Source organism: Phoca vitulina, unplaced genomic scaffold, assembly GCF_004348235.1.
Source record: "Phoca vitulina isolate PV1807 unplaced genomic scaffold, GSC_HSeal_1.0 scaffold40, whole genome shotgun sequence".
Taxonomy (NCBI): Eukaryota; Metazoa; Chordata; class Mammalia; order Carnivora; family Phocidae; genus Phoca; species Phoca vitulina.
In genome coordinates, this window is record NW_022589743.1 from 3,534,736 (window position 1) to 3,560,945 (window position 26,210).

Here is a 26,210-nt window from a genome sequence, read left to right on the forward strand (position 1 = left end):
TACAACTTCTGTCCCCTGCAACGAGCTTGACAGCCTCTTAGTTTGTAGAGACTTCTCTGATGAGGGTGGTGTTGATATTAATGAATATGGACTTTTTTTTTAAGATTTTATTTATTTATTTGACAGAGAGAGACACAGAGAGAGAGGGAACACAAGCAGAGGGAGTGGAAGAGGGAGAAGCAGGCTTCCCGCAGAGCAGGGAGCCTGATGCGGGACTCGATCCCAGGACCCTGGGATCATGACCCCAGCCGAGGGCAGACGCTCAATGGCTGAGCCACCCAGGTGCCCCAATGAATATGGACTTTTGACATTGCATAATGAGATGCGTTAACATTTGGAAGACTGGCATTAACTCAGGGCACCAATATTTTCCATATGACCAATGCAATGACCTCTTTGGGGTCTTCAGTAATTTTTTAAAATTGTAAAGTGGAGACACCTGGGTGTCTCAGTCGGTTGAGTGTCTGACTCTTGATTTCAGCTCAGGTCGTGATCTCAGGGTCGGGAGGTGGAGCCCCGCGGCGGACTCTGCACTTAGCGTGGCGTCTGCTTGGGATTCTCTCTCTCTCTCTCTCTCTGCCTTTCCCCCGACTCGTGCTCTCTCTCTCAATAAAATAAATAAAACCTTTAAAAATAAAATAAAATTGTAAAGTGGCCCTGAGACCAAAAAGATTGAGAACCGCTGAGTAAGGCAATCATCATTAGGGGCAGCTCAGAGCTATTCTGCGCCCTGCCTCTTCAAGGGAGGGGCACAGACTGTCATCACTTCAGAAGCAGTGTTCTCAGAAAGTCACGCCTGAATCTGATCGAGCCTCTTGATTTAACTACAAATTTATAGAAAATACTGGGGACAAAGGCACATGACTCCAGGGGGCTGAAACCAGTGAAATTCAGATGTGGAAAACCCAAACCGTGTAGGATAGACGAAACGATTTCTTCAATAAGTAAGTTGCAAGAAAAATAAAAGAGGCAGGGGAACCTATGTATTAAAAGGAACTTAGGAGGGCGCCTGGGTGGCTCAGTCGTTAAGTGTCTGCCTTCGGCTCAGGTCATGATCCCAGGGTCCTGGGATTGAGCCCCGCCTCGGGCTCCCTGCTCAGTGAGAAGCCTGCTTCTTCCTCGCCCACTCCCCCTGCTTGTGTTCCCTCTCTCGCTGTGTCTCTCTCTCTGTCAAATAAATAAATAAAATCTTTAAAAAAAAAAAAACTTAGGAGACATATCAATCAATGCATGGACCTTCTTTGGATCCTGATTTGATCCTTTAAAAAAAAAAAAAAAAAAAAAAAAAAAGACAATGGGGAGTTTTAAACCATGTGGACATTTGATAGTATTAAAGAATGATTGTTAATTGTTCAGCTGTGATAACAGTATCGTGTGGGTGTGTGGCAGGGGTGATGTGTGTAAGAAGCTTTGTATCAGTCAAGCCTCAGTCAAGGAAACAGAACTACTATGACTATTATAGAATAAGAAATTCATTATAGAGTCATGATCCAGGGTCCTGGGATCGAGTCCCGCTTCCGGCTCTCTGCTCAGCAGGGAGTCTGCTTCTCCCTCTGCGTGGCTCTCTCTCTCTCTCTCTCTCTGACAAATAAATAAATAAATCTTAAAAAAAAAAAAAAAGAAATTCATTACAGTAATTGGTACACTTGTGGGACGAGCTGGGGGAGTAAAGGCTCAAAAAGGGACCAGAGAAAACTCATGAACCAGCCTTGGCAAAGTGAATGAGTTGGAACTTACAGGAGTCCAGAAGCATCCGTCTTCTGGAGGACAACCACAGAAAGAGCTGGTGGAGAAGGTTATGGAAGATCGTTCGTTCTTCGTGGCTACTACTGTGAGCTCACAAAGGAAGTTCTGACCGTGACCTGAGAGTTGTCAGCCAGCAGGACCAGTCACTGGGCAGGAGGGCTGGATGAGGTGTGGGGGGAAGCAGACCAAGTGGATGGAACTTACCCGTGCCTCTGCTGTCCCCCACTGCCCCTAACGAAGGACAGGACAGGACGCCCTTCGGAGAACAATGGCTCCAGTTTCACTCCTGCCTCCCAAATTTTATGCCAGTTTCTCTCGTGGCTGTCCCTCATCTGGCATCACACAGGGAAAGGAGTTCCTGGAAAGGTGGGTCCAGCTCAGTCACGTGGAGTACAAAGCTACCCCAGTACCCTTCAGAGCTATCTACAAGAATAGTCGTGGATGCAATCATATGACGTCAAGATTTGCTTCAAAATGATTTGGGAAGTAAGGGGAATGGGAAGAAATAGATAAATGCATTTTGTCCTTGAGCGGAAGGTGGATGATGGCTACCTGGAGCTTCATTTGACTACTCTCTTTATTTTCTATATCTGCTTAGAATTTTTCTATAATTAAAAAGTTAGTTAAAAATGCACCTCTTGGGGCACCTGAGTGGCTCAGTCGGTTAAGTGTCTTGCTTTCGGTTCAGGTCATGATCTCAAGGTGGTGAGATAGAGCCCTGTGTCCGGCTCTGCGCTCAGCAGGGATTCTGCTTGAGATTCTCTCCCTCTGCCCCTCCCCCCCTCAAATAAATAAGTAAAAATCTTTTAAAAAGTGCACTTTTTTCCTTGAAGTATCATTAGACTCATGGATTTTTTTTTTTAAAGATTTATTTATTTTAGAGAAGGAGAGAGAGAGAACAAGTGGGAGGGGCAGAGGGAGAGGGAGAGAGAATCCCAAGCAGACCCTGCACTGAGCACGCAGATAGCTCCTGTCCTTTCTGGCACAATGGGATGTCCTAGACTCACTTTACATTTCCCTTACCCCAAACTGAGAATTGGCCAGTTCTCCAAGGCACTCTGGTTTCCTTTAGAGGGGAAGAATATTCAGAGACCAAGAAGCAGGTGTTAGGTGTTAGATGTACCTGTGATTATTAGTGTGATGTCATTTCTTCTGGGTCCTTTCTTAAATGAGGGATGTTTAACAAATGAAGAATAGATGTGGGATTTTATTAAATGCTTCTAAGATCATCTGTCAATAAAATCGTATTCTGAGTTTTCACCTGGTGAAATTTATTAATATTGCATAATAATTATGCACAATATTGAATCATCCTTGCACTCCTAGAAAGAACTCCATTTGTTAATGATGAATCGTTCATGTAACATACCATTGCATTCTTGTTACTATTATGTATTTAGCACATTTATATCACTATTCATAAGTACTTATGTTTGTACTACTGTAAAGCTTTTTTTTTTTTTAAGATTTTATTTATTTATTTGACAGAGAGAGACACAGTGAGAGAGGGAACACAAGCAGGGGGAGAGGGAGAGGGAGAAGCAAGCTCCCTGAGGAGCAGGGAGCCCGATGCGGGGCTCGATCCCAGGACCCTGGGATCACGACCTGAGCCGAAGGCAGACGCTTAACGACTGAGCCACCCAGGCGCCCCTAAAGCTTTTTTTTTTTATAAACGAGAATTGTTTACTTTTGAAACATAGATCTGAGACTTTGTTGAAAGGGAAAGTAGATAGGCCTTTGCAATTTCCTCAGAGACTTTCAGGGGTCTGTTGAGGTCATTTGTGTTTTTCTAGAAAGTCATCCCTTTCATGGGGTGTTCAAGATCCAGGTTTCACTTTGTGTCTCTCACTTTCTATTCCCCCTTCTCTTCTTGGTTCAGGGGACCAGAATACCTGATCTCATTTCTAATTCCCGGGGAAGAAATTGTGGTTGACTGGCCCACCTCAGACAAGGTGTTCACCCTTGGTCCAATCCACCATTGCCAGGGAAGTATCGTGTAGCGCGGAGCTGGGATCTTAGCTGTCACCAGTGTGAGTCAGGAGAAAAGTCTTACAGAAGGGAGGTTATAAACTAGGCAGATATCACAAAAGCTGTCTACTCAGGGCTTAGATTTAGCAATTACTCCAGTTTAGGTTTCTCTAATTCACCACTTTCTCCTTGCATTGTTATTGAGTTCCTCTTTCTGCTTTTCTTTGTCCTTCTTTCAACCTTCTTATTTGATTGCGTAATTTATTAATTTTATGTCTCATAGTTAGAAATTGGTATTTAAAACTTCAATTTTTCCTCTCAGGACAGTTTGAGTGTGTTACATAGTTCTGGAATGTAGTGCCTTTATTATCTTTATATTCTTGTTCTGATGTCCTTGATTTGATGGTTGCTTTGGAAAGCTTTTCTAAAATTTCCATGCTGTTGGGGAAGGGGGCTTTTCATTAGGTTATATTTTGATTGCACTGTCAGAGTACATGATCTGAACTATTTCTACTTGATTACAGTTTTCTTTGTGTGGCCAATTTTTGTAAGTGTTCTAAGAGCTCTTTAACAGAATATGAATTATATCATTTATATATTTTTGAGACTTGATTTGTGAAGCACTGAGTTGTGAGAGTGTTAGGTCTTAGATGTGAGAATGTTGGAATCTATGACTATCTTTGCATTTGTAATCCTTCTGCCTTTTTCTTTTTTTGCTCTCTGTACTTTTTTTTTTTAAGTAGGCTCCACACCCAGCGTGGAGCCCAACATGGGGCTTGAACTCATTGAGATCAAGACCTGAGCTGAGGGGCGCCTGGGTGGCTCAGATGGTTGGGCGTCTGCCTTCGGCTCAGGTCATGATCCCAGGGTCCTGGGATCGAGCCCCACATCCGGCTCCTGGCTCGGCAGGGAGCCTGCTTCTCCCTCTCCCTCTGCCTCTCTCCCTGCTCATGCTCTCTCTCTGTTTCTCTCTGTATCTCTGTGTCTCAGATGAATAAATAAAATCTTAAAAAAAAAAAAGAAAAAAGACCTGAGCTGAAATCAAGAGTCAGATGCTTAACCGACTCAGCCACTCAGGTGCCCTGCTTTCTGTACCTTAATGCTATTATTTAGTGGATAAAGTTCATGACCACTACATCTGTTTTGTGGGTCATGTATTTGGTCATTGCAAGTGATCTTTTTTGTCCTATTTAATACATTTTTTTGGCCTTGAATTCAACTATGCTGACATAAATATTGCAAACCTTATGTTCTTTTTTGTTCCCCTTGGGATGTTTTTGCCCATTCTTTGCTTTGTGATTTTTCTGAGTCTCTTTGTTGCAGCTTGATTCTTTACTCTTTTTTAAAATCAGACACCAATTTTGGCAAGTAGTATAAGATATTTCACTTATATTTTTCTTCAAGTTATTATTCCCACGTATATTACACAATCGAGTCATTTATTACGTGATCAAGAAAAAAGATGTTAATGGAATTTGTTCTTTCGTGTTCCAACAGGTGTGAGTCTCCGCGGCTCTTCAGGATCTTAGTTTTCCTCATAGGACTTGGCATTGTTGTACTTATGTTCAGAAGTGTGGAGTTCAGTAGCCCCACGCCAGAGCTCCCTCATTCTGCTCTGGCTAACCAGATGCCGAAGCTTCTACCTGAGGAACGTCTCAAGAACCTCTTTACCTATGATGGAATCTGGTGAGAGTCAAGTTATTCCACGTTGGTCCGGTGTCTCCCTTGCTCCTCCTATGGTTTACTCTGCCCATTTTATAGCCAGTTCCCTGCTTTCCCGAACCTGTGCTTGTTGTTCAAGTGATCCAAACTGTGGGACCTGGAAAAGGTTTGGTCTGCAGGGTGCAGTGTGTTCTCTACAGCACCCAGCAAGGTCCCTTAAAACTCTGGAGGGCCTCTTTGGCTAAAATCGCAAGAAAGATGCTGCCCTTCTGTCCTGCTGGCCTCCTCTTCTGGTGGCGCCCAGATGCCACTGGCATTCACATGACTCAAGTTTATTATTTTTTTTAAAGATTTTATTTATTTATTTGACAGAGAGAGACACAGCGAGAGAGGGAACACAAACAGGGGGAGTTAGAGAGGGAGAAGCAGGCTTCTTGCTGAGCAGGGAGCCTGATGCGGGGCTCGATCCCAGGAACCTGGGATCATGACCTGAGCCAAAGGCAGACGCCTAACGCCTGAGCCACCCTGGCGCCCCTCACATGACTCAAGTTTAAAGACATTTGGTGCAGGAGATAATTCCAGAGAGGGGGCCTTCTTCCCCTTCCCCATTCCCTCTCCTCCCCTCCCCTGTATCTCTGGGAGGGGCCGCTGCTGGGATTTCAGAATCTCCTCCCAAGTAGGACAGTTGGGTATATGGGAAAGGAGATGGTCATGGTGAACCACACACTGATTAGACCCTAGGTTCTCTCTCACCCACCAGCCCACCCACCCACTCCTTGCTCACAGTCCTTTTCTGGTTTTAGGCTGTTCCCGAAAAACCAGTGCAAATGCGAAGCTACCACCCAGCAGGAAAGCTATAACTTTCAGGATGCTTATGGCCAGAGTGAGCTCCCTGCGGTGAAAGCGAGGAGACAGGCTGAATTTGAACACTTTCAGAGGAGGTAATGCAGACCGTGAGGGCTCTTGGATCCTGGGGTAGGGCAAAAGCTCTCTCTACAGTGTCTTGAGGGTGTGGGTCCCAAGAAAACAGGGAGGAACTCCTCTCTTGCAGGAGTCCCTGGGCGGGGGGGAACTGTTAGGAATAAAGCAAGGAGAGAGAATGGAGGAAAACAACCCATAAATGAAGATTTATCAAACTTTGCATGTCTAGAGCATTTCATAGTAAGAACAGAGCAAAGGAATGAAAATAGTCTGGGACAGCCATGTGGTGTTGGTGGCACAGGCTCCGGGCACCCAGGCCTTCACAGCAGGTGACTTTACAGCAAGGTGCATCTCTAATTCATTTATATGTTGAGAACATACTTTCCCCTGCTATGTGCAGGGCCCAGAATTACACACTTGGCGTGTATGGGCCAGGATTGTTGAAAAGAGCAGTGATCGATTCTGATGGGCTTATATCAAAAGGGTATTTGAAGGATGTTGGAACCTCCTCAAAACCATAGGTGATAGGATGACCAGGATAAGAAATCAAGAACCAAGGGAGCACAGAAGGGCTGGACAGGCCTACCCTCCCTCCCTCCCCTCCCTCCTTCCTTCCTTCCTTCCTTCTTTCCTTCCTTTCTTCCTTTCTTCTAGCAATCATTTATGAGTTATAGCAAAATAATAAAAACTACAAATAAAAGCACCATGATTAGGGACTTGAACTCTAGAATAGGCCGGATGGCAAGTTACTTGACCTCCCAGTACTTAAGTATCTTCATATGAAAAATTATAATAAAGATACTTCTTTCATAGACTTACGAAGGCTTTGTAATATGCGTTGTATTAACATACAAAGAGCTAGTAACTCATGAAGGGCCTGACATATACAAGCACTACAAAAATATCACCTACTGCTATTGTTGTGGTTTACTAGTAATATTATTGCTCTTATAGTTCTTCCAGGAGATACATAATTCATTAAGAGATACATAAATCACCTAAATATTAGATGGTTATAAGTGCTCTATGGAAGAATAAATTAAAATAGTGTGGTAGAATGTTACTTGATGGCCTAAAATTTAATGGGATGATGAAGGAAGGTGACCTTGAACTCTGATTTGTATATCAAGCAGGAGTCCCCACAATCTCCCGTAAAGGAGCATCTCAGAAGGAAGAGTTAATCCAGGGCCCAGAGCCTCAGGCATGGCGGGGGGCTTTCGTGATGGCTGAATGACAAGCAAGCAGGTGGTGGCTGTTGGAGCTCTAGTAACTCAGGGGAGGGCTGGTGGGATATGAGCCCAGAGAGAGGCCAGTCATGATGGCCATTGTAAGCCGGGAGGTGGAGCGTGCATTTTGCTTTCTGAGTAATGCAAAGAATTGAACAGTTGTTTTTGTTTTTGTTTTTAAGATTTTATTTATTTATTTAGAGAGAGCATGAGTGGGGGGAGGGGCAGAGGGAGAGGGAGAGAGAGAATGTCAAGCAGCTTCCACGCTGAATGCAGAGCCCAACCCGGGGCCGATCTCACAGCCCTGAGATCATGACCTGAGCAAAAATCAAGAGTTGGATGCCCAACCAACTGAGCCAGCCAAGCGCCCCAAGAATTGAATGGTTTTTAAAAGTGGCAAGTTCTTATCTGAGATCCTCTTGTAAAATATCACTCTGGCTTTTCAGTGGAGAATACACAGCAGGGAAGGTGTACGGGAGGCAGGCTTTTTTGCGTCGTTAGGTGGAAGGTAAATGTTCCTTGTACTGCTGGAACAGTGGTATCTGTGCCTCTGGGATGAACGGTCCCCAGGTGCTCAGCTGGCTGAGCCTGAGTCATGAATCAAGGAAGGGAAAGGGCGAGTCAGGTCCCTCAAGGGTCGATTTGGGGAATCAGCTACCACTCCCCACCCGCCAGCTACATACAAATGGATGACTCCACAGAAGAGAGATGGGGGCACCCAAAGGAGGCAGCACTGGAAGTCAAAGAACCAGTGGGACAGACACATGATTCTGGCATGGATTTGAACCTTGGCCCCACCCAGCCGTGTGAGGAGCAGTAGGGCTCTGTAGCTAACAGTGCTGCCGAGGGAGGCTGACTGGCTGCATTCGGGTCCTGCATCCTCCACATCCCAGCCAGATGACCTTGGGCAAGCTGCTTACCCTCTTCTGTAAAATGGGGATAGTAATCGTACCTAGAGTTGTGACATGTAATGAACTGACACATGGAAGGGCTTAAAACTGTATCACGTTTGTAACATCGATGAATGTAGAGGATAGTAGACATAAGAAAACTATAGAGACAACTATAGGTTGATGTGATAAGCTCTCACAGCAAGCAGAACCCGTGCCTGGCTCTGCCCCAGGACCACCCTCCGATAGCCTCTCGCCAGTGTGGTTCCCGCTGTGTCTCCTGGTCTCTCTGGGCCACTGTCTGGGAGGTCCCGCTAGTCGGGGACTTGAGGTGCCTGACACAGAGTAGGGCTCAACAAGCATCTCTGGAATACGTGGATGGTGTGCGGGGAAACATAGGGGCAGATTCCTGCAGGATGATGGCTTCCGTCTCTGTGTTGGGCAGGTTGCGGCTGCTGGGAGAAAGAGGCCAGGGCTGTTTCCAGCAAGGAACACCTCAGGTGTGCACATTGCAGGAGGTGCGTGGTGGGGGGAGGGAGAAGATGCAGGGAGCTTTGAAGACACTGGAGACAGTGAGATGGGGGAACTGAAAGGGCTAGGAGAATGTGAGGCAGGGGACTCCTAGGAGGGGATGCTGGTCCAGAGGGAGCTGGGCAGAGGAATTAATTATAAGAAGGAACTGACTCCAAACAGGGAAGGCTACGAGCTGGCCGTGTCCTCACCTGCCCCTCCTTCACCTGGGGAAATGCCCGGCTCTCCTGGGATTATACCTAGCAACGCAGGTACAAGAACAGAGCCCAGTAATAATCAGTGATGTGAACCAGGTCTCCTGTCATCATGGCCGTAGCCAGGGAAGAAGATGCTCAGCTCCCACCCGTGCCTCAACTCTTTCTCCGTTAGCCCAAGAAACACCCTGACTGCTCTGAGCAAGGTGCTGAGTTAGGTACAGAGACAGAGCTGATCTAGATCCTGCTCCCAGGGAGCTCACAGCGGACCAGAGAGGATACAGTAGCGTGCCCTCTCCAGGTCCCTTCCACCCTCCACCTCACCGTCTCTGCCCCTGCCATAATCACGCACAGAGCCCCAGCTCAGTGTGCAATGACCGTGGGTGTTCTGTGGCCCACCGGGTGTGTTCAGCAAACGGTGTGGAACTCAGGAGTTCAGTGTTACGATACTAGTCAGGGGGAGTGCTGTGGTAGGTCTGAGGAGCGAGAGCAGTTTCCAATTCTGAGAATTACAAAAGGAATGTTCCGGAAGGTAGCATTCAGAGCTGGCCTCATTCCTGTTACTGAACAAGTGACCTAGTATTCTAGTTATTGGTGTCTCAGTCTGGGTTCTCCCCCTCCAGGAATGGGATTTTCTTGGTCTCTTTGTGCCCACTTTAGCACAGGGCCAAAGGGATCACATAGAATAAATAACCCAGAATCTTCAGCCCCTGGCAAATGTCACCGGAGCTGGACTACTCTCTGCGGGTATAAAATGGAGATGATTCATAACTTACATGCTCTCCGCTGTGTGAGGGAATCCGACAAAACCCCATTTGGAGATCACGCCTATTATCCTCTGCCAGAGAGCGCACGTCTGATGTGGGAAGGCGTGGCCGGGACCCACCCCCGATGCCCGGGACCTCTGCACGCTCGGTCTCTGCCCCATAATGTCTGTATCCTTGAAATCATGAGTGGAGCTTGATATTGGGTAAGATCTCTGGTTCATTTGAGTCTGATTGGCTCCATATTATACTTCACTTAAAAAGTTAAGTACACGGGGCGCCTGGGTGGCTCAGTTGGTTACGCGACTGCCTTCGGCTAGGGTCATGATCCTGGAGTCCCGGGATCGAGTCCTGCATCGGGCTCCCTGCTCAGCGGGGAGTCTGCTTCTCCCTTCGACCCTCCCCCCTCTCATGCTATCTCTCTATCATTCTCTCTGTCTCAAATAAATAAATAAAATCTTTAAAGAAAAAGTAGTATATGGATAATGCTCTTTAAAAAAAAGTCCACTTGAAGGGCACCTGGGTGGCTCAGTCAAGTAAGCGGCTGCCTTCAGCTCAGGTCATGATCTCAGGGTCCTGGGATCGAGCCCCATGTCGGGTTCCAAGCTGAGTGGGGAGCCTGCTTCTCCCTCTCCCTCTGACCCTCCTCCCTGCTTGTACTCTCTCTGTCTCAAATAAATAGATAAAAATCTTTAAAAAAAAAGTTTAAAAAAAAATAAAAATAAAAAAAGTCCACTTGAACCAACCCCCTCAACTCTCCTTGCTTCCCTTCCTTATATGATATGCTCTCTTGCCAACCCAATCTGCCCTTAGGAGTTTGGTATATATTATTCCACACAATTTTTTATACTGCTATACACACAGATGAACACACATAATCACATACATATGTATGTGTATCTATATCCACATAAACATATACTCTTGGGTTTTTGTGTGTATTTTTAAATTTTATTTTAATTCCAGTGTAGTTAACATACAGTGTTATGTTACAATATAGCGATTCAACAATACTATACATGATTCGGTGCTTCATCCTCTTCACCTGTTTCACCCAACTGTGTGTATGTTTTTAATGTAATTGATACCATAAGAACAAATCACTCTAGAATTTGCTTTTTTCATTCAATATCGTTTTTTTTAAGTTTGTTTTTGTTTTTGTTTTAGAGAGAGAGTGCTTGAGCACAGGCAGGAGGCAGAAGGAGAGGGGGCAGAGGGGGAGAGAGAGAGAGAATCTTAAGCAGGCTCCGCGCACAGCTTGGAGCCCAACGTGGGGCTTGAACTCACAACCCTGAGATCATGACCTGAGCCAAAACCAAGAATTGGTGGCTTAACCAATTGAGCCACCTAGGAACCCCTCCTTAAGCACATTTTTAAGAGCTATCTATATACCTAGTTCTTCCCTTTTAATTGCTATTTAGCTATGAATATGAATACACTGAATTTTATTAAGCCATTATCCTATTGAATGATATTCAGATTTGAGGGAAATTTTCATTATTACATTTACATAATTTATAATAATAATCTTACATTATATTTACATTCTTTCCTTATTTTGTTAAGATGCTTATGAGGATGTTCTTTTTTTTTTTTTTTAAGATTTTATTTATTTGACAGAGAGAGACACAGTGAGAGAGGGAACACAAGCAGGGGGAGTGGGAGAGGGAGAAGCAGGCTTCCCGTGGAGCAGGGAGCCCGATGCGGGGCTCGATCCCAGGACCCTGGGATCATGACCCGAGTCGAAGGCAGACACCTAACGACTGAGCCACCCAGGCACCCCAGGATGTTCATTTCAAACAGTGCTGAAATGAACCTCCTTATGCACGTCGTTGTTTACACAGGGAGGTGTTTCTCCCCTTAACTAGCATCTGAATTGCTCACTCTACTTTTAATAAATACTGGCAAATTGCATTCAAGAGGACTTATGTTAATTCACACTTTCGTGACCAGTGGGTAAGCGTAGTACCACCCCCTACCTAACCAATACTCCTTATCATTACGTTTTGAAACATTAATGAAAAAGGTATTTCCTTGTGTTTTTTTTTTTTTTTTTAAGATTTTATTTTATTTTAAGCAATCTCTACACCCAGCGTGGGGCTTGAACTTACAACCCTGAGATCAACAGTCATAGGCTCTACCAACTGAGCCAGCCAGGCACCTCCAGTTCATTGTTTTTAAAGTTGCATTTCCCTGGTTAATTTTGAAACTGAGCACGCTTCATTTATGCATTAGCCATTTGTACTTCCTCTTCTCTTAATTGCCTATTTACATCATTTCCCATTTTTAAATTTTGTCTCTTTCGTATTCTCAAATATTCACTAGAGTAGTCTAATTTTTCTTCCAGGTGATCTAAATGATACCCTTGGCCACGCTGGATCCCCAAAGGCTGCATTTCAACCATATTACCGTAGTCCCCCAAAGAATCCATCTCGCTGGCTTGTTATGTGCCTGCCCTTGACTGAGGTTGTAATAACAACAAAATCATACGGAAATCATCACCGTGTTTGCTCTGAAAATACCGAGGCAAGAAATCACATTTCTTGTGATGTATTTTCTTTTTGAGTTCAGTGCCAGGAAAAGGTTTATTTGCCTCAGAAGTTGTTTGCTTTGTCCTGTTGATAATCGCTTTATACCCTGACTACCAGGAAGTTCACATGTGACCCTGGCATTTGGCTGCTGCCGCTGCGTTCACCCAGATGGTCTTGTTATTTTGTTTCTTCTTTCTCCCGGGTTGTGTTTTTAATTTTGTATGTGCTTTGTTGTAAACTGCCTCAATTCCTTTGCAGAATTCAAGGCTGGAGGGAAGGGAATGGAGGGGTGAATAAAGGAGGGAGGGAATGGAGGGGCGAACAGGACAATCTACTTTCGATTTCTCCCCATTGGCAGCAAGGAGCTCCGGGCACAGGTACCACTTTCAGAACTAACCAGGGGGGCGCGTGAGAGCAGCTGCTAACGGTTCTGGTACTGTTTCCTGCAGAGAAGGGTTGCCCCGTCCACCGCCGCTGCTGGCTCAGCCCAACCTCCCTTTTGGGTACCCGGTCCATGGGGTAGAGGTGATGCCCCTGCACACAGTTCCCATCCCAGGTAGGTACATCTCCATGTGGAGAGGAGCCAGGCAACTTTCTTAACTCTTCTTAAGCAAAATGGGGGAGTGGATGCGAACAGTCATTCATTGAGTATCTGCTGTGTACTCAGCACAATGCGGGAAGCTTGACATGATTTCATTTAATGGTTAGTCTCAGTGTTTCCACCATTGGGAACCGCCTTAGCCGATGTGACCTCCCCGGGGATCTGAGATAACACAGAAGAGGACAGAAATCTGTGTGCCTCAGGGAATCGTAGGACATGATTGGCTTTTTGAGGTCCTCCAGCATCATGAGCCCAGGCAAAGATGAGCCCATCTCCTGGGAGAGGATATTGAAAAGAACATTTATGTTGGTTAAAACCCCCCTCCACAAGGGATTTCTACACACTTCTCTAGTTCAGCACCACATCCCTGTGAGGTAAATGTTACTTTGCCAATTTCACAGATGACTTAAGTTATCTAAGACCCCATAGGGAGGCTATATTTGAATTAGAACTTGAATTAGTCATATTATAAGAACAGAGAGAGATTCTAAAGTAAATACATTTGGAGGAATTGCTAGTATTTTTGAATAGTCATTTAAAAAGGTGATTTGCCATTTTGGATGATTCCTTTTTTTGCATGTAAAATATGCAAAACATAAAATTTACTATATTAATCATTTTTAAGCACACAGTTTTGTGGCATTAAGTATATTCTCATTGTTCTGCAACTGTGACCATCATCCATCTCCAGACCTTTATAATCTTCCCCCATTGAAACTCTGTACCCATTTAACATTGACTCCCTTCCCCCCACCCGACCCCCACCTGTGGCAACCACCATTCAGTAGAATGTCTTGTCTCATCTCTACCAATTTGACTATTCTAGGGACCTCATATAAAGATGATTCATTACTTATCCATTGCTGCCTTCCCTTCAGTAACAGAGATCCTGGAAGGGGCTGGATTAATTCACAGAACATGTCCAATGCTGAGGGTGGGCATCAGAGGCTTTAGATGCACTGGAATTTGAGAAGGACCATGGGACACCCCCTAACAGGACCCCAGGGAGAGGGGAGTGGTCAGCAAACACCCTGGATAAGAGGTGACCCCGGGAAGGATTGTGGAAGGATTTGTAGGAGTCATCAGGAAGGTAGCGAGCATCAGGGAGCCCTTGGCATCCTCTCAAATGGTGTTTTTTATCCTTTTTTCTGTCCTCCAGGTCTCCAGTTTGAAGGACCAGAGGCCCCCATCTATGAGGCAAGTCCCCTTCCCAGCCCCTTTTTGCACTTGGCATCACTGCCCAATGATGGCTGGTCGTGCCCAATGGTCATGGGTCTTGGATTTTGACAGAGTGCTCATCCAGATTAAATATCCGACACGAGTCCAAGGTGGGGAGAGGGGGTAGGATGCCTCCAGAAGGCATGATTTTTCCAGCCATTCAGTGGCTGCAGTTCCAAGGACTTCCAGAGCCCCGGGCCAGCACAAATGCTGCTGGTCTTGCTGCAAGAGGAATTGCATGTTGCCGGTGCATGTTGCCTCCGCCAGGGTTAGCGCCAGCCAGCAAGACCGGGGCTCCGTGCCCTGCCTTTCGTTCCCCGCTTAATGTAGCTCCAAATCCAGCCCTTGTGCCCATAGAGTGATGGCTGGGAGGCAAACTGCATCCAGAACCCTAATCTAAAAAGGAGTCTGGGAAATGTAGTTTTACTTTTCCCACTCTGCATGCCAGAGGTTGGAGTGGGTGATGAGTGAGCAAATCTGCAAAACAGAGTACTCTATCCTCAACAGCCTGCTCTGCCTTCCCCCACTACCAGCAAAGCACCCCTCCCCCACCTCTGCCACTTTCCAGGTGCTCTGTGTTATCCTCTTCGTGGTGCTTTCCTGTACCTGAATTATTTTATATGCATCATGATATGCTTACCGCCATTCTCCCCGACTAGAATATAAGCCTCTTGGAGGCGGGGAGTTGGTTGTATTCACTACTCTTTTCCCAGGACCTATAATTTGGATCTCAGAAAACACCTGTTGGCTGACCGAAGTGTTTTCAGCAGGCGTGACGTAACCCAGTGTACTTTTCATAAAAATACCCGGCTGCCCAGAGGACGAGAAGGCAGGAGAGGAGAGTTGCTTTAGGGAGTAGCAATGGGATGGAGAGAAAGGGACCAGTTCTAGCTCCATGTTGAAGGTAGACCCAACAAGACTCCCTCAGAACAGCAATGACCTCCTTTAGGGACTTCAGTAGTTGAATGGATGAAGGTGCCATTCACGAGGCAGGGGAAACCAAGGAAAGAGTGGCAAACAGGTTTATAGAGAAAAATCAGCAGTTGTAAAGATTTCGGTTGCCCGTGGCACTTCCTAGCAGAGCAACCAGCCAGGCAGTTGGGTCTCAGAAAGACGGGAGCTAGAGACACACATTTTTAAGCCATTAGCATCTGAATGGTATTTAAAGCCGCCTCCTCAAGTGTGACGCTGTTGAATAGTCAGAGAAAAGGGCACGGAACCAACCTTGGAAAAACTCCACTGGGAGGTCAGACGGAGGCGGAGGAGGAGGCGGTCGGAGGCAGTTGGAAATCAAAAGGAGCAGTCAGAGGGAGTAAGAAGAAATCTAGAATGGGATCCTGTAAGCCAAGACCTAAGAGAGCAATGGCCCTTGAACACACGAGTCCCCAGGACTTGGTTCTAGTTCGCCGGGGATAGAGCAGCGGAGGGCTTTGGAGCCAGACCCCAGCTTCCAGGGACATCCGGGGGCACCTCCTCTCAGCCTCACGCGCTCTGCCCCCTGCTGGCCATTCCGGGGCATGTGCTTTCCCTTGCATTTAGCGTCTTTCTACCTCACCCACCTTAGGTCACCGTGACAGCTTCTCTGGGGACACTGAATACTCTCGCTGACATCCCAGACAGTGTGGTGCAGGGCAGAGGCCAGAAGCAGCTGACCATTTCGACCAGTGACCGGAAGCTTTTGAATTTCATCCTCCAGCACCTGACATACACCAGCACAGTGTACCTGCACAACAGGGTGGATGTCGGTGAGAGCCTGTCCTTGGATGGCAAAACGCTCAGGGAGTGGGAAAATACCACCGGGCCCTCTCAAAGTCTTCCTCCTCCAGGAAGCCTGCCAGCATTTAGGATGTTTCCCTTGCTCTTGTTTCTAAACCTAGACCTCTAACTTCTCAATTACTGTCCCCAACATTACCCCCATGTTGCCACTGACCCCACAGCGTGACTTGAAGGAAAGAACATGCATCTCTCTGTGAGGGCAGATCATTCATGCTATGCACCTGGAAACCACCCGGCTCTGTTCCCCATTATCCGTAGCTCTCAGAGCTGAAGACTTCACCTGTGAGAGAGGAGGGACCCAGTCTGTGCATCAGTGTCTTGTCCTGGGCACCTTCAGGAAAAGAGAGATGTGGGGGAATTAAAGTCACTCTTTTCTCTTTTGACTAGCTACCCAGGATGCATTCCCAGGACACCAACAGAAAACTGAAACACAGGATAGATTATGCATGACCACAGACTAAAGAGAGCGCTCTCTCTACTTTCAGATTCCCAAACATTTCCTTTCACCAAATGACCCTGTGAGATAGAACAGGGCAGGTGGTGTTATCCTGGTTTTGTAGCTGGAGGAGAGTAAGTGATTAACCCAAGGTGTTTCGAATTTGCGTGTAGTCCCTGTGCAGGGGCCATGCTGATCTTCTCTGTATCTTTCCAATTTGAGTATTTGAACTGCTGAAACAAGCGCTAATTTACCCAAGGTAGTTCAGGTAATAAATGGTAAAGTCAAACTTAATCCAGACCCTATGATTCCAAACCCATTCTACCCCACCAGACTCTCACAGTGGAAGAAATGCGAGTTAAGGGACATTCAGCAGGGGGCGCCTGGTTGGCTCATTGGTGGAGCATGCGACTCTTGATCTCAGAGTCCTGAGTTCAAGCCTTGTGTTGGGCATGGAGATTGCTTAATTAAAAAACAAAAAAAAAAAGAAGAAGGAGGCATTCAGCCAGTTACCCCAGAGACACACAGCAAGTCAGGAGGCAGAATGCTGTCGACTCTGTGGGGTCTCCTCCCAGGCAGACATTCTCTACTGAACCTTTACCCCTGCTGCAAATCGGCTTCCTTGGGGCAGTGTGGAGAGTGACCTAGACTCAGTGCTGCCCTCCTTGACCTTATTTCTCCCTCCAGTGAGTCTGGAGTCCAAGTCCTCGGTGGTCAAGTTTCCAGTGACCATCCGCTATCCTGTCATCCCCAAGTTATATGACCCTGGACCAGGTAAGACCCTTGCTCCTGGGGCTCCAAGGCGGGATCTTGTAGCTAGTTGGTGAAACTCGGAAGGGACCAGCTCTGAGGCGCAGGAGAAGAATTGATGAAAATAATTGCTCTGATATGATTCCTGACAAACAAGAAAGAAAATTCTAATATTCTCCTAATATTGCTTAATTGTATTTAACTTATTATGTGGTTGTGCTTATTTTGAAAAAAAAATACAATTAATTATAACATCTTAATAAGTAATAGTAATAAAAACAGTGTGGTATTGGACCATGGCTAGATATATCAATGGAGTCGAATTGGAAACCCAGAGACAGATATGTTGGAGCTTTACCATGTGATCAAGGTAGCTTTCCAAATTAAAGGGTGAAGAGATGGATGATCCAAGAAATCACATGGGACAACTGTGTTGATAAAGGAAGATAAAAAGTTGAATCTATCTTACAGCTCATACCAAGATAAATTCCAAATTGATCAAATATCTCATATTTTTAGGTGCTAGAAAAAAACCCATGGAGTTTAAAACATAATCTTAGAGTATAAGACCTTTCTAAATATGACACAAAACACAAAGACCAGAAAGAAAAGACTACACACATAAAATACATAAAATTTTTAAATGTTTTTAGGGCAGAAAACCACCAAAAGCAAAGACAAATGACAAAGGACAAATTGGGGAAAAAAATATCTTCAACACACACTAAAGTCAAAGGTGTACTTTTACTTGAAAGTGCCTATGAATCCATAAGAACACCTACTAGGTAGGCCTCCGTGCCGGGCTGGCTCGGTCAGTGGAGCATGCACCTCTTGATCTGGGGGTCAGAAGTTTGTTTTGTTTTTTTTTAAGATTTTAGTTATTTTTTTGACAGAGAGATACACAGCGAGAGAGGGAACACAAGCAGGGGGAGTGGGAGAGGGAGAAGCAGGCTTCCTGCAGAGCAGGGAGCCCGATGCAGGGCTCGATTCCAGGACCCTGGGACTATGACCTGAGCTGAAGGCAGACACTTAACGACTGAGCCATCAGGAGTTTAAGTCCCACCTTGTAGAGATTACTGAAATAAGTAAGTGTTTTTAAAGATTTTATTTATTTATTTGCCAGAGAGAGTGAGAGAGAGAGAGCACAAGCAGGGGGGAGCGGCAGGCAGAGGGAGAAGCAGGCTCTCTGCTGAGCAAGGAGCCTGATGTGGGACTCGATCCCAGGACCCTGGGATCACGACCTGAGCTGAAGGCAGACACTTAACCATCTTAGCCACCCAGGTGGGCAATTTTTTTTTTAAAAAAACACCTAAACAAAACAAAACAAAAAACCAAACACCTAATAAGCCAATGGAAAAACACACAGTTGGCAACAGATTAAATTCAACAATACTTTTAGCCATTAAAATATATGCTCAGTCTCGGGGCGCCTGGGTGGCTCAGTCGTTAAGCGTCTGCCTTCGGCTCAGGTCATGATCTCAGGGTCCTGGGATCGAGCCCCGCATCGGGCTCCCTGCTCAGCGGGAAGCCTGCTTCTCCCTCTCCCACTCCCCCTGCTTGTGTTCCCTCTCTCGCTGTCTCTCTCTCTGTCAAATAAATAAATAAAATCTTTAAAAAATAAATAAATAAATAAATAAATAAAATAAAATAAAATATATGCTCAGTCTCATACTAAAAAAAGTGCAAATGAAAAATACATTCATATCAGAAAGTATTGGACAAAGAGTGGGGGGCAGGAATTCTTATAAACTCCTGGTGGGAAATGTAAATTGGCACAGCCTTTCCGGAGGCAGTTTGGCATACCTATCAACGTTTGGGAGGTGCATTCCTTTCGGCCCACCAATTGCACTTCTAGAAATTATCGTACAGATACTTATATATGTGTGAAATGATGTTTGTTTGGGGTTCTTTATTGCAGCATTGTTTGTGAAGACAAAAACCTTCCAGGTGCGATGCACTGATGAGATCAAGTGTGGTCCATCCATATAATGAAATTCCATGCAGTGGCATTCAGAAGGAGGGAGGGGAAACACAGGAGGAGGGATTTTTTAATACTGCTGCAAAATGCTTTCCAAGTTATAAGCAGGTACAGAAGAGAGGGAAGAGTAATCTATTGTTTCTGTAAAAAGAAAAAGGGGGGAAAATGTATGTATGCCTTTGCTTGAACATTCTCATTTTAAATCATTTTCAGATTTCTCTATTATTTTCGGTCTATCTGGAATGGGTTCATCTGTACACGATAGATTTGGTAGATTCGTCGGCTGTCGTTCATACTAATTCTCTTTAAGTGTTCTGTAATTTTGGTTGGTGAGCTCATCTTGAGCAGGAGGTTTCGCTCGCTTATTTTTTCCTCTCCCTTCTCTCTCCTGACTCCTTCCCATCTCATAGCTTTAGCGTTGGATCTACTCCGTGTCTGCCCAGCTTTCTGGTCTACTATTTTATACTGGAGTCTCGGGGTTCCTGCCACATGGTGATATTGGGTTATTAAAGAACCAGTTGCTGGGCCTGAGGGTGGCTTGGCGCAGGTCGTGGTCATGTGAGGTGGTGTCATTTCTGTTTGCATCCAGAGGTGTGTGCAGGGGTAGTGGCTGTTCTGGTGTTCCTTGCCTGGCAGGTAGTGATGAGGGATAGAGGGTGTGCAACCTAGCTCTTGTCCATGGCTTCTAGCAAAAAGCCTGGCTCTGGACCCACACATCCCGTGAGACACCTTAATTCCATTACTCCTCAGAATCAGCCTCCTCTGCTGCTTCTGATCCCAGAATGTGGCAGGTCCCAGCTCTGATCACTGCTTTTTATTTCTGTTCCTTAGAAGTAATGTATATTTTTGAGCATAGTTATATCTTTGTATTTTTATCGTTGCTATATATTTGGAAAAAATAAGGACTCTCAAACAGAAAGCTACACCACGAACCTAGCCAGGAGCCCCCTATCTTGACCACATCCTCTAGTAATTCATGCCCCTGGTTCTCTCTTTACTATAACAAAAGAACCAAACTTGGCATGTGGCCCAAGAAAAGGGGGGACACGATTCACTTGGCATGCCCTTGAACACCATTTACTTGACTCTTCCCACTGATCACTTTTCCCTCATGCCTTCCGACCCAGGGGGAGCTGGTGTAATGGTGCAACAGGTATTAAAAAGAGGATTCTGGAAAGACTTCTGACTTCTGTCATTCTGAGAAGGGGCTCTGCAGTGGGGTTCTGGAGCACTCATCCATAAGCCACGGGTAGGGTAGTGGCTTTCAGCATGCATTAACTCCCAACAGAGCCCACCCCACCCCAACTAGGTATCCCACAGGCTCAGTCCACTGACGTGGCTCCACGTTTGATGACTGAATCCCAAAAACACACCACAGCTCCAGGTGATTCATCATGAGGCCTCTTCCGCAGAAAAGCTGCTCCTTTTCCAAGTTTTTGTGGTATCACACACCTTAAGCTGGACTATCTGGTCCAGACCTTCCACTCTCCAAGGAGAGCTACAGACCACTGATGTCTTCCTGAGGAGAGAGACCAAGTGTGTTTCTCTCTAGGAGTGCAGCTGATGACAGGGGCAGGTCTCAAGTCCTTTAGACCTTTCTCCACTCCCCGGCCCTGCCCCGTGTCCCTCCATCTTGAACCCCTTGATGGGCAGAGCTCTGTGCATCTCAATTCCTAGGATTAACATGACAGCAGCATGCAAGCCAAGTGCTGGTAAGACAAAGCATTCATACAGACAGTAGGAGATGGCGTAGTTGGGCCAACAGAACCAGGGAAAGAAATTCTAGAAGATGGATAAAATTTCAACAAGCTGGCTATGTTGTAAATATATTTATTTTCTATTCCAACTAACAAACTCTTACTAAGTGCGGTGGGCACGAGGCCCACACTGAGAAGTTGCGGCATAAAGAAATCACCAGAACAGTGCAAGTCAAATCAGTGAGGCTTCCCAAAAGACAGAGTTCTGACATCAACCCTTTCTTGCCCAGAGAGGAAGCTCAGAGACCTGGTGACCATTGCCACCAAAACCTTCCTCCGTCCCCACAAGCTCATGACCATGCTACGGAGCATTCGTGAGTACTACCCAGACTTGATAGTGATCGTGGCCGATGACAGCAAGGAGCCCCTGAAGATTAATGACAACCATGTGGAGTACTACACCATGCCCTTTGGGAAGGTACATCCCGCCCGGATGGGGAGACATCAGGGTCCTGGGAAAGAGGACCCCAGAGTCAGGTTCCACCCCGGATGGGGACGCTTGAGTGGCTTTCCCAGGGTGGCATGATCCTGGAGTAGAGGGGGTGGACCGTCCTCTGAGTCCCTTTGCTGACTCCAAATTCACAGAGAAATCGGATCACTCTCACGTTTCTGCATTAATAAGTGGTTAATCTGCCTTCCCTCGAGATTGGTATGGACATTAATTGAGGTCCTTCTAGGTGACTTGAGGTGTCTGACATTCTAGGGATTCCTGACATGCAGAGAAACTTGTTATCCCTATGATTCTACCCAAGCTAGAGGCTCTCTCTCTCTCTCCCACACACACACCCTCCCTCCTACAAGGACACACAGAAGGAAATGGGTATTATACGTACCATAGCGCCCCACCCTCCAACACCTTCCAGGCACCAACAGGGGAAATGGAAGGAGAGCCACAGAGACTCAGTTGAAAAAGGACTTCAATCCATCCACACTGGTCCTAGGACCAAGGAAGGACTTCCTAGCCTTTCTTTGCCTCAGCCTTTGATTCAGGGAGTCACTGTCTTTCCTCCAGTGTCTCTGAGACATGGACTCCCTTTAACCCAGTAGTTCTCAACCGCTGTTTGGGGCGCAGCCTGGCTGTTGGGAATTTAGAAAGCTCCCAGGGATGGCAACCACTGATCTAACCTCATTTCACCTGCAGGGTTGGTTTGCTGGTAGGAATCTGGCCATCTCTCAGGTCACCACCAAATACGTTCTCTGGGTGGACGATGATTTCCTCTTCAACAACAACACCAAGATAGAGGTGCTGGTGGATGTCCTCGAGAAAACAGAGCTGGACGTGGTAAGGGAGAGTTGCCAGGTTTACCCCGGTTGCAACCTGTAGAGACAGCCAGGAGAGGGAAGGGGAGGAGGAGAGGGGAGAGGAAGGGGCAGGAGGGGGAGGGTCCTGGGGAGGGCCAGGGGCTGATGCAGGAGAGGAATAAGCCGGCACTGCTCGGGTTGAGAGCATCACACCAGGAATCAGGCGCTGTGCGGTTTCTGCTTCTGCCTCCAAATTTAATTTTCTTTGAGCAAATTACACCCCCCCACACATTAACCCTTGTTCTGCCTTTAAAATGGTGTGTTTATGTATCACTTCTAACTGCCCCCCCCACCCCCTGGACTGGTGTGAGGTGAAACAGTGGCGCTCTCTGGTTGTCACACGCCATTTAAAAAAAAAACGCGAATGGTACAAAGTTTTAAAAGCACACATAGCCCTAATGACATTTAAAAAAGAAGAATGAGAACATCAAAAGTCATTTGAAATATAGAAAAGCAAAAGGCAGCTACAGTTAATAATAGTCTCTTGTATTCTCGAAATTTGTGAAGCGAATAGATCTTCAATCTTCTGGCCACGCGCACAATGGTAACTATGCAGGTGATGGATATGTTGTTAATTAGCTTGATTGTGGTGATCTTTTCACAGTGTAGACATATATCAAAACATCAAGCTGTACACCTTAAATATATAGAATTAAAAATATATGTACAATTTTAATGTATCAAAGATAGCTCAATAAAAGCTATGTTTTTTTTTTTTTTTTAAAGAAAAGAAAAAACAGGAAATGGATAAGAAAATCAGTGGCATTGTGATCACAGTTATCTCTTCCGGGAGGACAGTCCCCAAGGCATCTGTTCACTCTTTCCGGAAGGTAGGGCCCTCCGTTTCACAAGGAGGAGCAGTGTTTGGGGTGCAGGCAAGCGACAGCCTGCGTCCCCAAAGATACCTTCCGGCTACTCCTGTTCCAGAGAGGAAATCACAGTAGCATCAGTGAGATAGAAAGCATAGCTCCTGTCGTGTAAAAATCCAAGCTGGCCCTTGACTTTGCTTCCAGCGTCCGCCTGGACCAGCCTCCTTCCCTTGGTGCTGCGCCGTCCTCTTGGGCCTTGGCTGCGTGGCCGGAAGAAAGGGGGAGAGAACATGGAGAACAAGCATTTGTCTTTGCAAAATGTGCTAGAAGTTGCAGACGTCCCTTCCAACTCACATCCCTTCAGCCAGGACTTAAGACACACGGTCAAACCTCGCAAGGGAAGTGGGGAGGGTCCGTCTTTAGTGGCGTAGCTGGCTGTATCTTAATTTAGTCCACTTACAACGCAGAGGGTCTGTTTGCTAAAGGAAGAAGATGGGGGACAAGGAGCCACCCTAGATGATTATGATGGCTCAGGACTCATTCTGTTTTGCTGGGGCTCACACACAGAAACGCACATATCTTCGGTGAGCGCGTGCACAGACAGCTCAGGGAGGAGAGCCAGGAGCAGAGGAGGAGGGGGAAGGCAGCTTGAGACACACGGCACACGGCTTGTTTTGTTGCAAGGAGCCCGGCAGTGGGGACTCCACAAAGGCACCTGTGTGCACGCAGACTGTTGCTTGCCTGCACCCCAAACACTGCTCCTCCTTGTGAAACGGAGTGCCCTACCTTCTGGAAAGAGGGAACTTGCTGTCAGGTGAGTAGGGCAGGGTTGTGTGCCCTTTGGACTTGGTGCTTTCTGCTCCCACCAAGGAGATTTTCTGGGTTAAAAGATCAAGGGACCTAGCCGTGATGTGCGGAAGGCTCTGGCCCCAACAGCAACAAGAGAGTATCCGAGGAAGAGTGTGAAGGGTAGATACAGAACAGGTGTGCTTCTTGTTGTAACTGAGGTTCAGTCCAGGAAGGCTTCCTGGCAGAGGCAACATGGATATCAAGTCTGTGTTCTCTAACATGCGTTTCTCTGCCCGCCGGTTAGGTAGGTGGCAGTGTACTTGGGAATGTGTTCCAGTTTAAGCTGTTGCTGGAGAAGAGTCAGAATGGGGACTGTCTTCACCGGAGACCAGGCTCTTTTAGACCCCTGGATGGCTTTCCCCGCTGCGTGGTGACCAGTGGTGTTGTCAACTTCTTCCTGGCCCACACGGAGCGACTCCAGAGAGTTGGCTTCGACCCCCGCCTGCAGCGGGTGGCTCACTCAGGTAGGGACAACCTGAGTGAGGAAGGTGCTGGCCCGTGGACTGACCTCAGGACTTTGTCCTTTCCAAGAGCCACGAGCCACTGATCATGGTCCTTGCCTGCAACAGTGGGCTTCTCTCCCTTCCTACCCTCCCCCCATGAGGGAGCTCAGGATCTTTCTTGCCTCCCTCCTCCCTCTCACTGTAACTTCTTATCTCCCGTCTGCTGCTCCCATGCGAGACACCCTTCCCCTGAAGCTCTGTCCCCTCCCTCCGATCCCCTCAGTTCCGGAGTTCACAGTTCTGTCCAGCTGGAAAGCTCACCTGGGTCTCTCTGCCTCTCTGGCTACACCTCTGACAAATGTGCTTATTTGTTTCCTTCCAACTCGGTCAGCCTGGGCAGGGGGCTCTGCGCCCTTCCCCACCTGCCTCTCCCCCCCAGACCTGGAATACGGCCCCGCGTCTCTGGCTGAAGCTCGTGTTCTCCCTCTCTTGGCAGAGTTCTTTATCGATGGGCTCGGGAGCTTGCTCGTGGGGTCATGTCCAGAAGTGATAATAGGTCACCAGGCCCGTTCTCCGGTGGCCGACCCGGAGCTGGCCACCCTGGAGAAGACCTACAGAGCATTCCGGACCAACACCAGGAAGCAGGTCCAGTTCAAGCTGGCTCTCCACTACTTCAAGAACCATCTCCAGTGCTCTACATGAAGGCGCCTGGGCATCAGAAATGCTCTAGACTTCCTGGGGGGTGGGTGTATAAGACAGCGGATACTGATGGTGGGACTCCTAATGAGACGAATGCTGTAAAGGACAAGCCAGCGGGCGGGGCAGGTGGGTCGGGCTCAATTACTAGAGATACCCATCAGAGGCTAAGGATCATTAGAAATGGACCATTCCCTGAGAAGGGCGATAGAGGCCCATCAATAACAATCATTATTTGTATGATGCGGTACCATTTACGGAGCATCCGCACACACGGTATCTCGATTCCTCTCATTGGATCTCCTGCAAGAGAGTATAGTGTGGGTTGGTATCCTTGGTCAAAAGAATGGCTGCGGGGGTTTTTGAGGATTATTTGGTAGAAATTATATCAGAGTCAGAAGCATGCTCTCCAGCCTCCACAAATGATTATTTGTTGCTACCCTGGGGACTCAGATGACGTGAATAATACAGGGTCCTGGTCTTGAGGATGTTGCAGCCTGGTCCAGTTCAGTCCGCTAGCAGACTTTCGCAGCCAGGATCAGGGGATCAGAGGAGGGAGGAGTGACAAAGGGCCGGGCAGCTGAAGGAGGCTCGGTGGAGAGAGCTTGGCTGCAGCCTGGAGGACGGATGGGATTCAGGCAGAGGGAGGGGAGCACTGTAGTCCCCTGTCTGCCTGAACAGAGGTTTCCCTGGCATCAGATGCGCTACTGCCAGGACACATTCCAGAACGCCAGGGATTGAACTCCAACCCTGAGCTAGGTGCCATGATAGCCCGCGTAAGTGCAGTGGTGCCACTGTTGACCACTCAAGACCCATGTCATCTGCAGAGAGGAGCCACCACGTGTTGTGGAGGAAGGCTCTCTCTGTTATCTCAGGAGTCGGCAGCTTCTACAACTACTGGGCTTCCACTCTTTCCTGCTGAAGATGCTCTAGGTAGGTCAGGATCTCTGAAAATGTGGCTCAGAGATATGCATAAAACTCCATGAAAAATGTTTTGGTGGCCCAATAATTTTGAAAAATACCAAAAGTTGTATATCCCTCTTGGAAAGTTGCAATTCACATTAGCATATTAAAGGCTCTGAGAAGTCCCACAGTAAAGAAATCGGGTTAATTTTGTTTAATTCAGGGGCGCCTGGGTGGCTCAGTCGTTAAGCGTCTGCCT

The 26,210-nt window shown here is 46.9% G+C and overlaps 1 protein-coding gene and 1 non-coding gene across 2 annotated transcripts; one reads left to right on the plus strand and one right to left on the minus strand.

Moving 5' to 3' along the window:
* Nucleotides 1-387: 387 nt before the first annotated feature.
* Nucleotides 388-25,054, plus strand: B4GALNT2 (beta-1,4-N-acetyl-galactosaminyltransferase 2). Its single transcript, XM_032429310.1, has 11 exons — nucleotides 388-415; nucleotides 5,226-5,400; nucleotides 6,180-6,317; nucleotides 12,883-12,989; nucleotides 14,194-14,231; nucleotides 15,817-15,997; nucleotides 17,152-17,238; nucleotides 21,180-21,367; nucleotides 22,091-22,231; nucleotides 24,154-24,373; nucleotides 24,849-25,054. Exons 1-11 carry the CDS (start codon nucleotides 388-390, stop codon nucleotides 25,052-25,054), a joined length of 1,509 nt encoding a protein of 502 aa, XP_032285201.1.
* On the minus strand, nucleotides 16,606-16,710 carry LOC116647771. Its single transcript, XR_004302377.1, has one exon. It is a non-coding gene; the product is annotated as a U6 spliceosomal RNA (small nuclear RNA).
* Nucleotides 25,055-26,210: the final 1,156 nt, after the last annotated feature.

Bases quoted from the DNA above. Each gene is read 5' to 3' on its own strand.
- B4GALNT2 (XM_032429310.1), top strand. From the start codon at position 388: ATGACCTCTTTGGGGTCTTCAGTAATTT. The intron at 6,318-12,882 runs GTAATGCAGACC...TGTTTCCTGCAG, and splicing joins TTTGAACACTTTCAGAGGAG to AGAAGGGTTGCCCCGTCCAC. The intron at 17,239-21,179 runs GTAAGACCCTTG...TTTCTTGCCCAG, and splicing joins GTTATATGACCCTGGACCAG to AGAGGAAGCTCAGAGACCTG.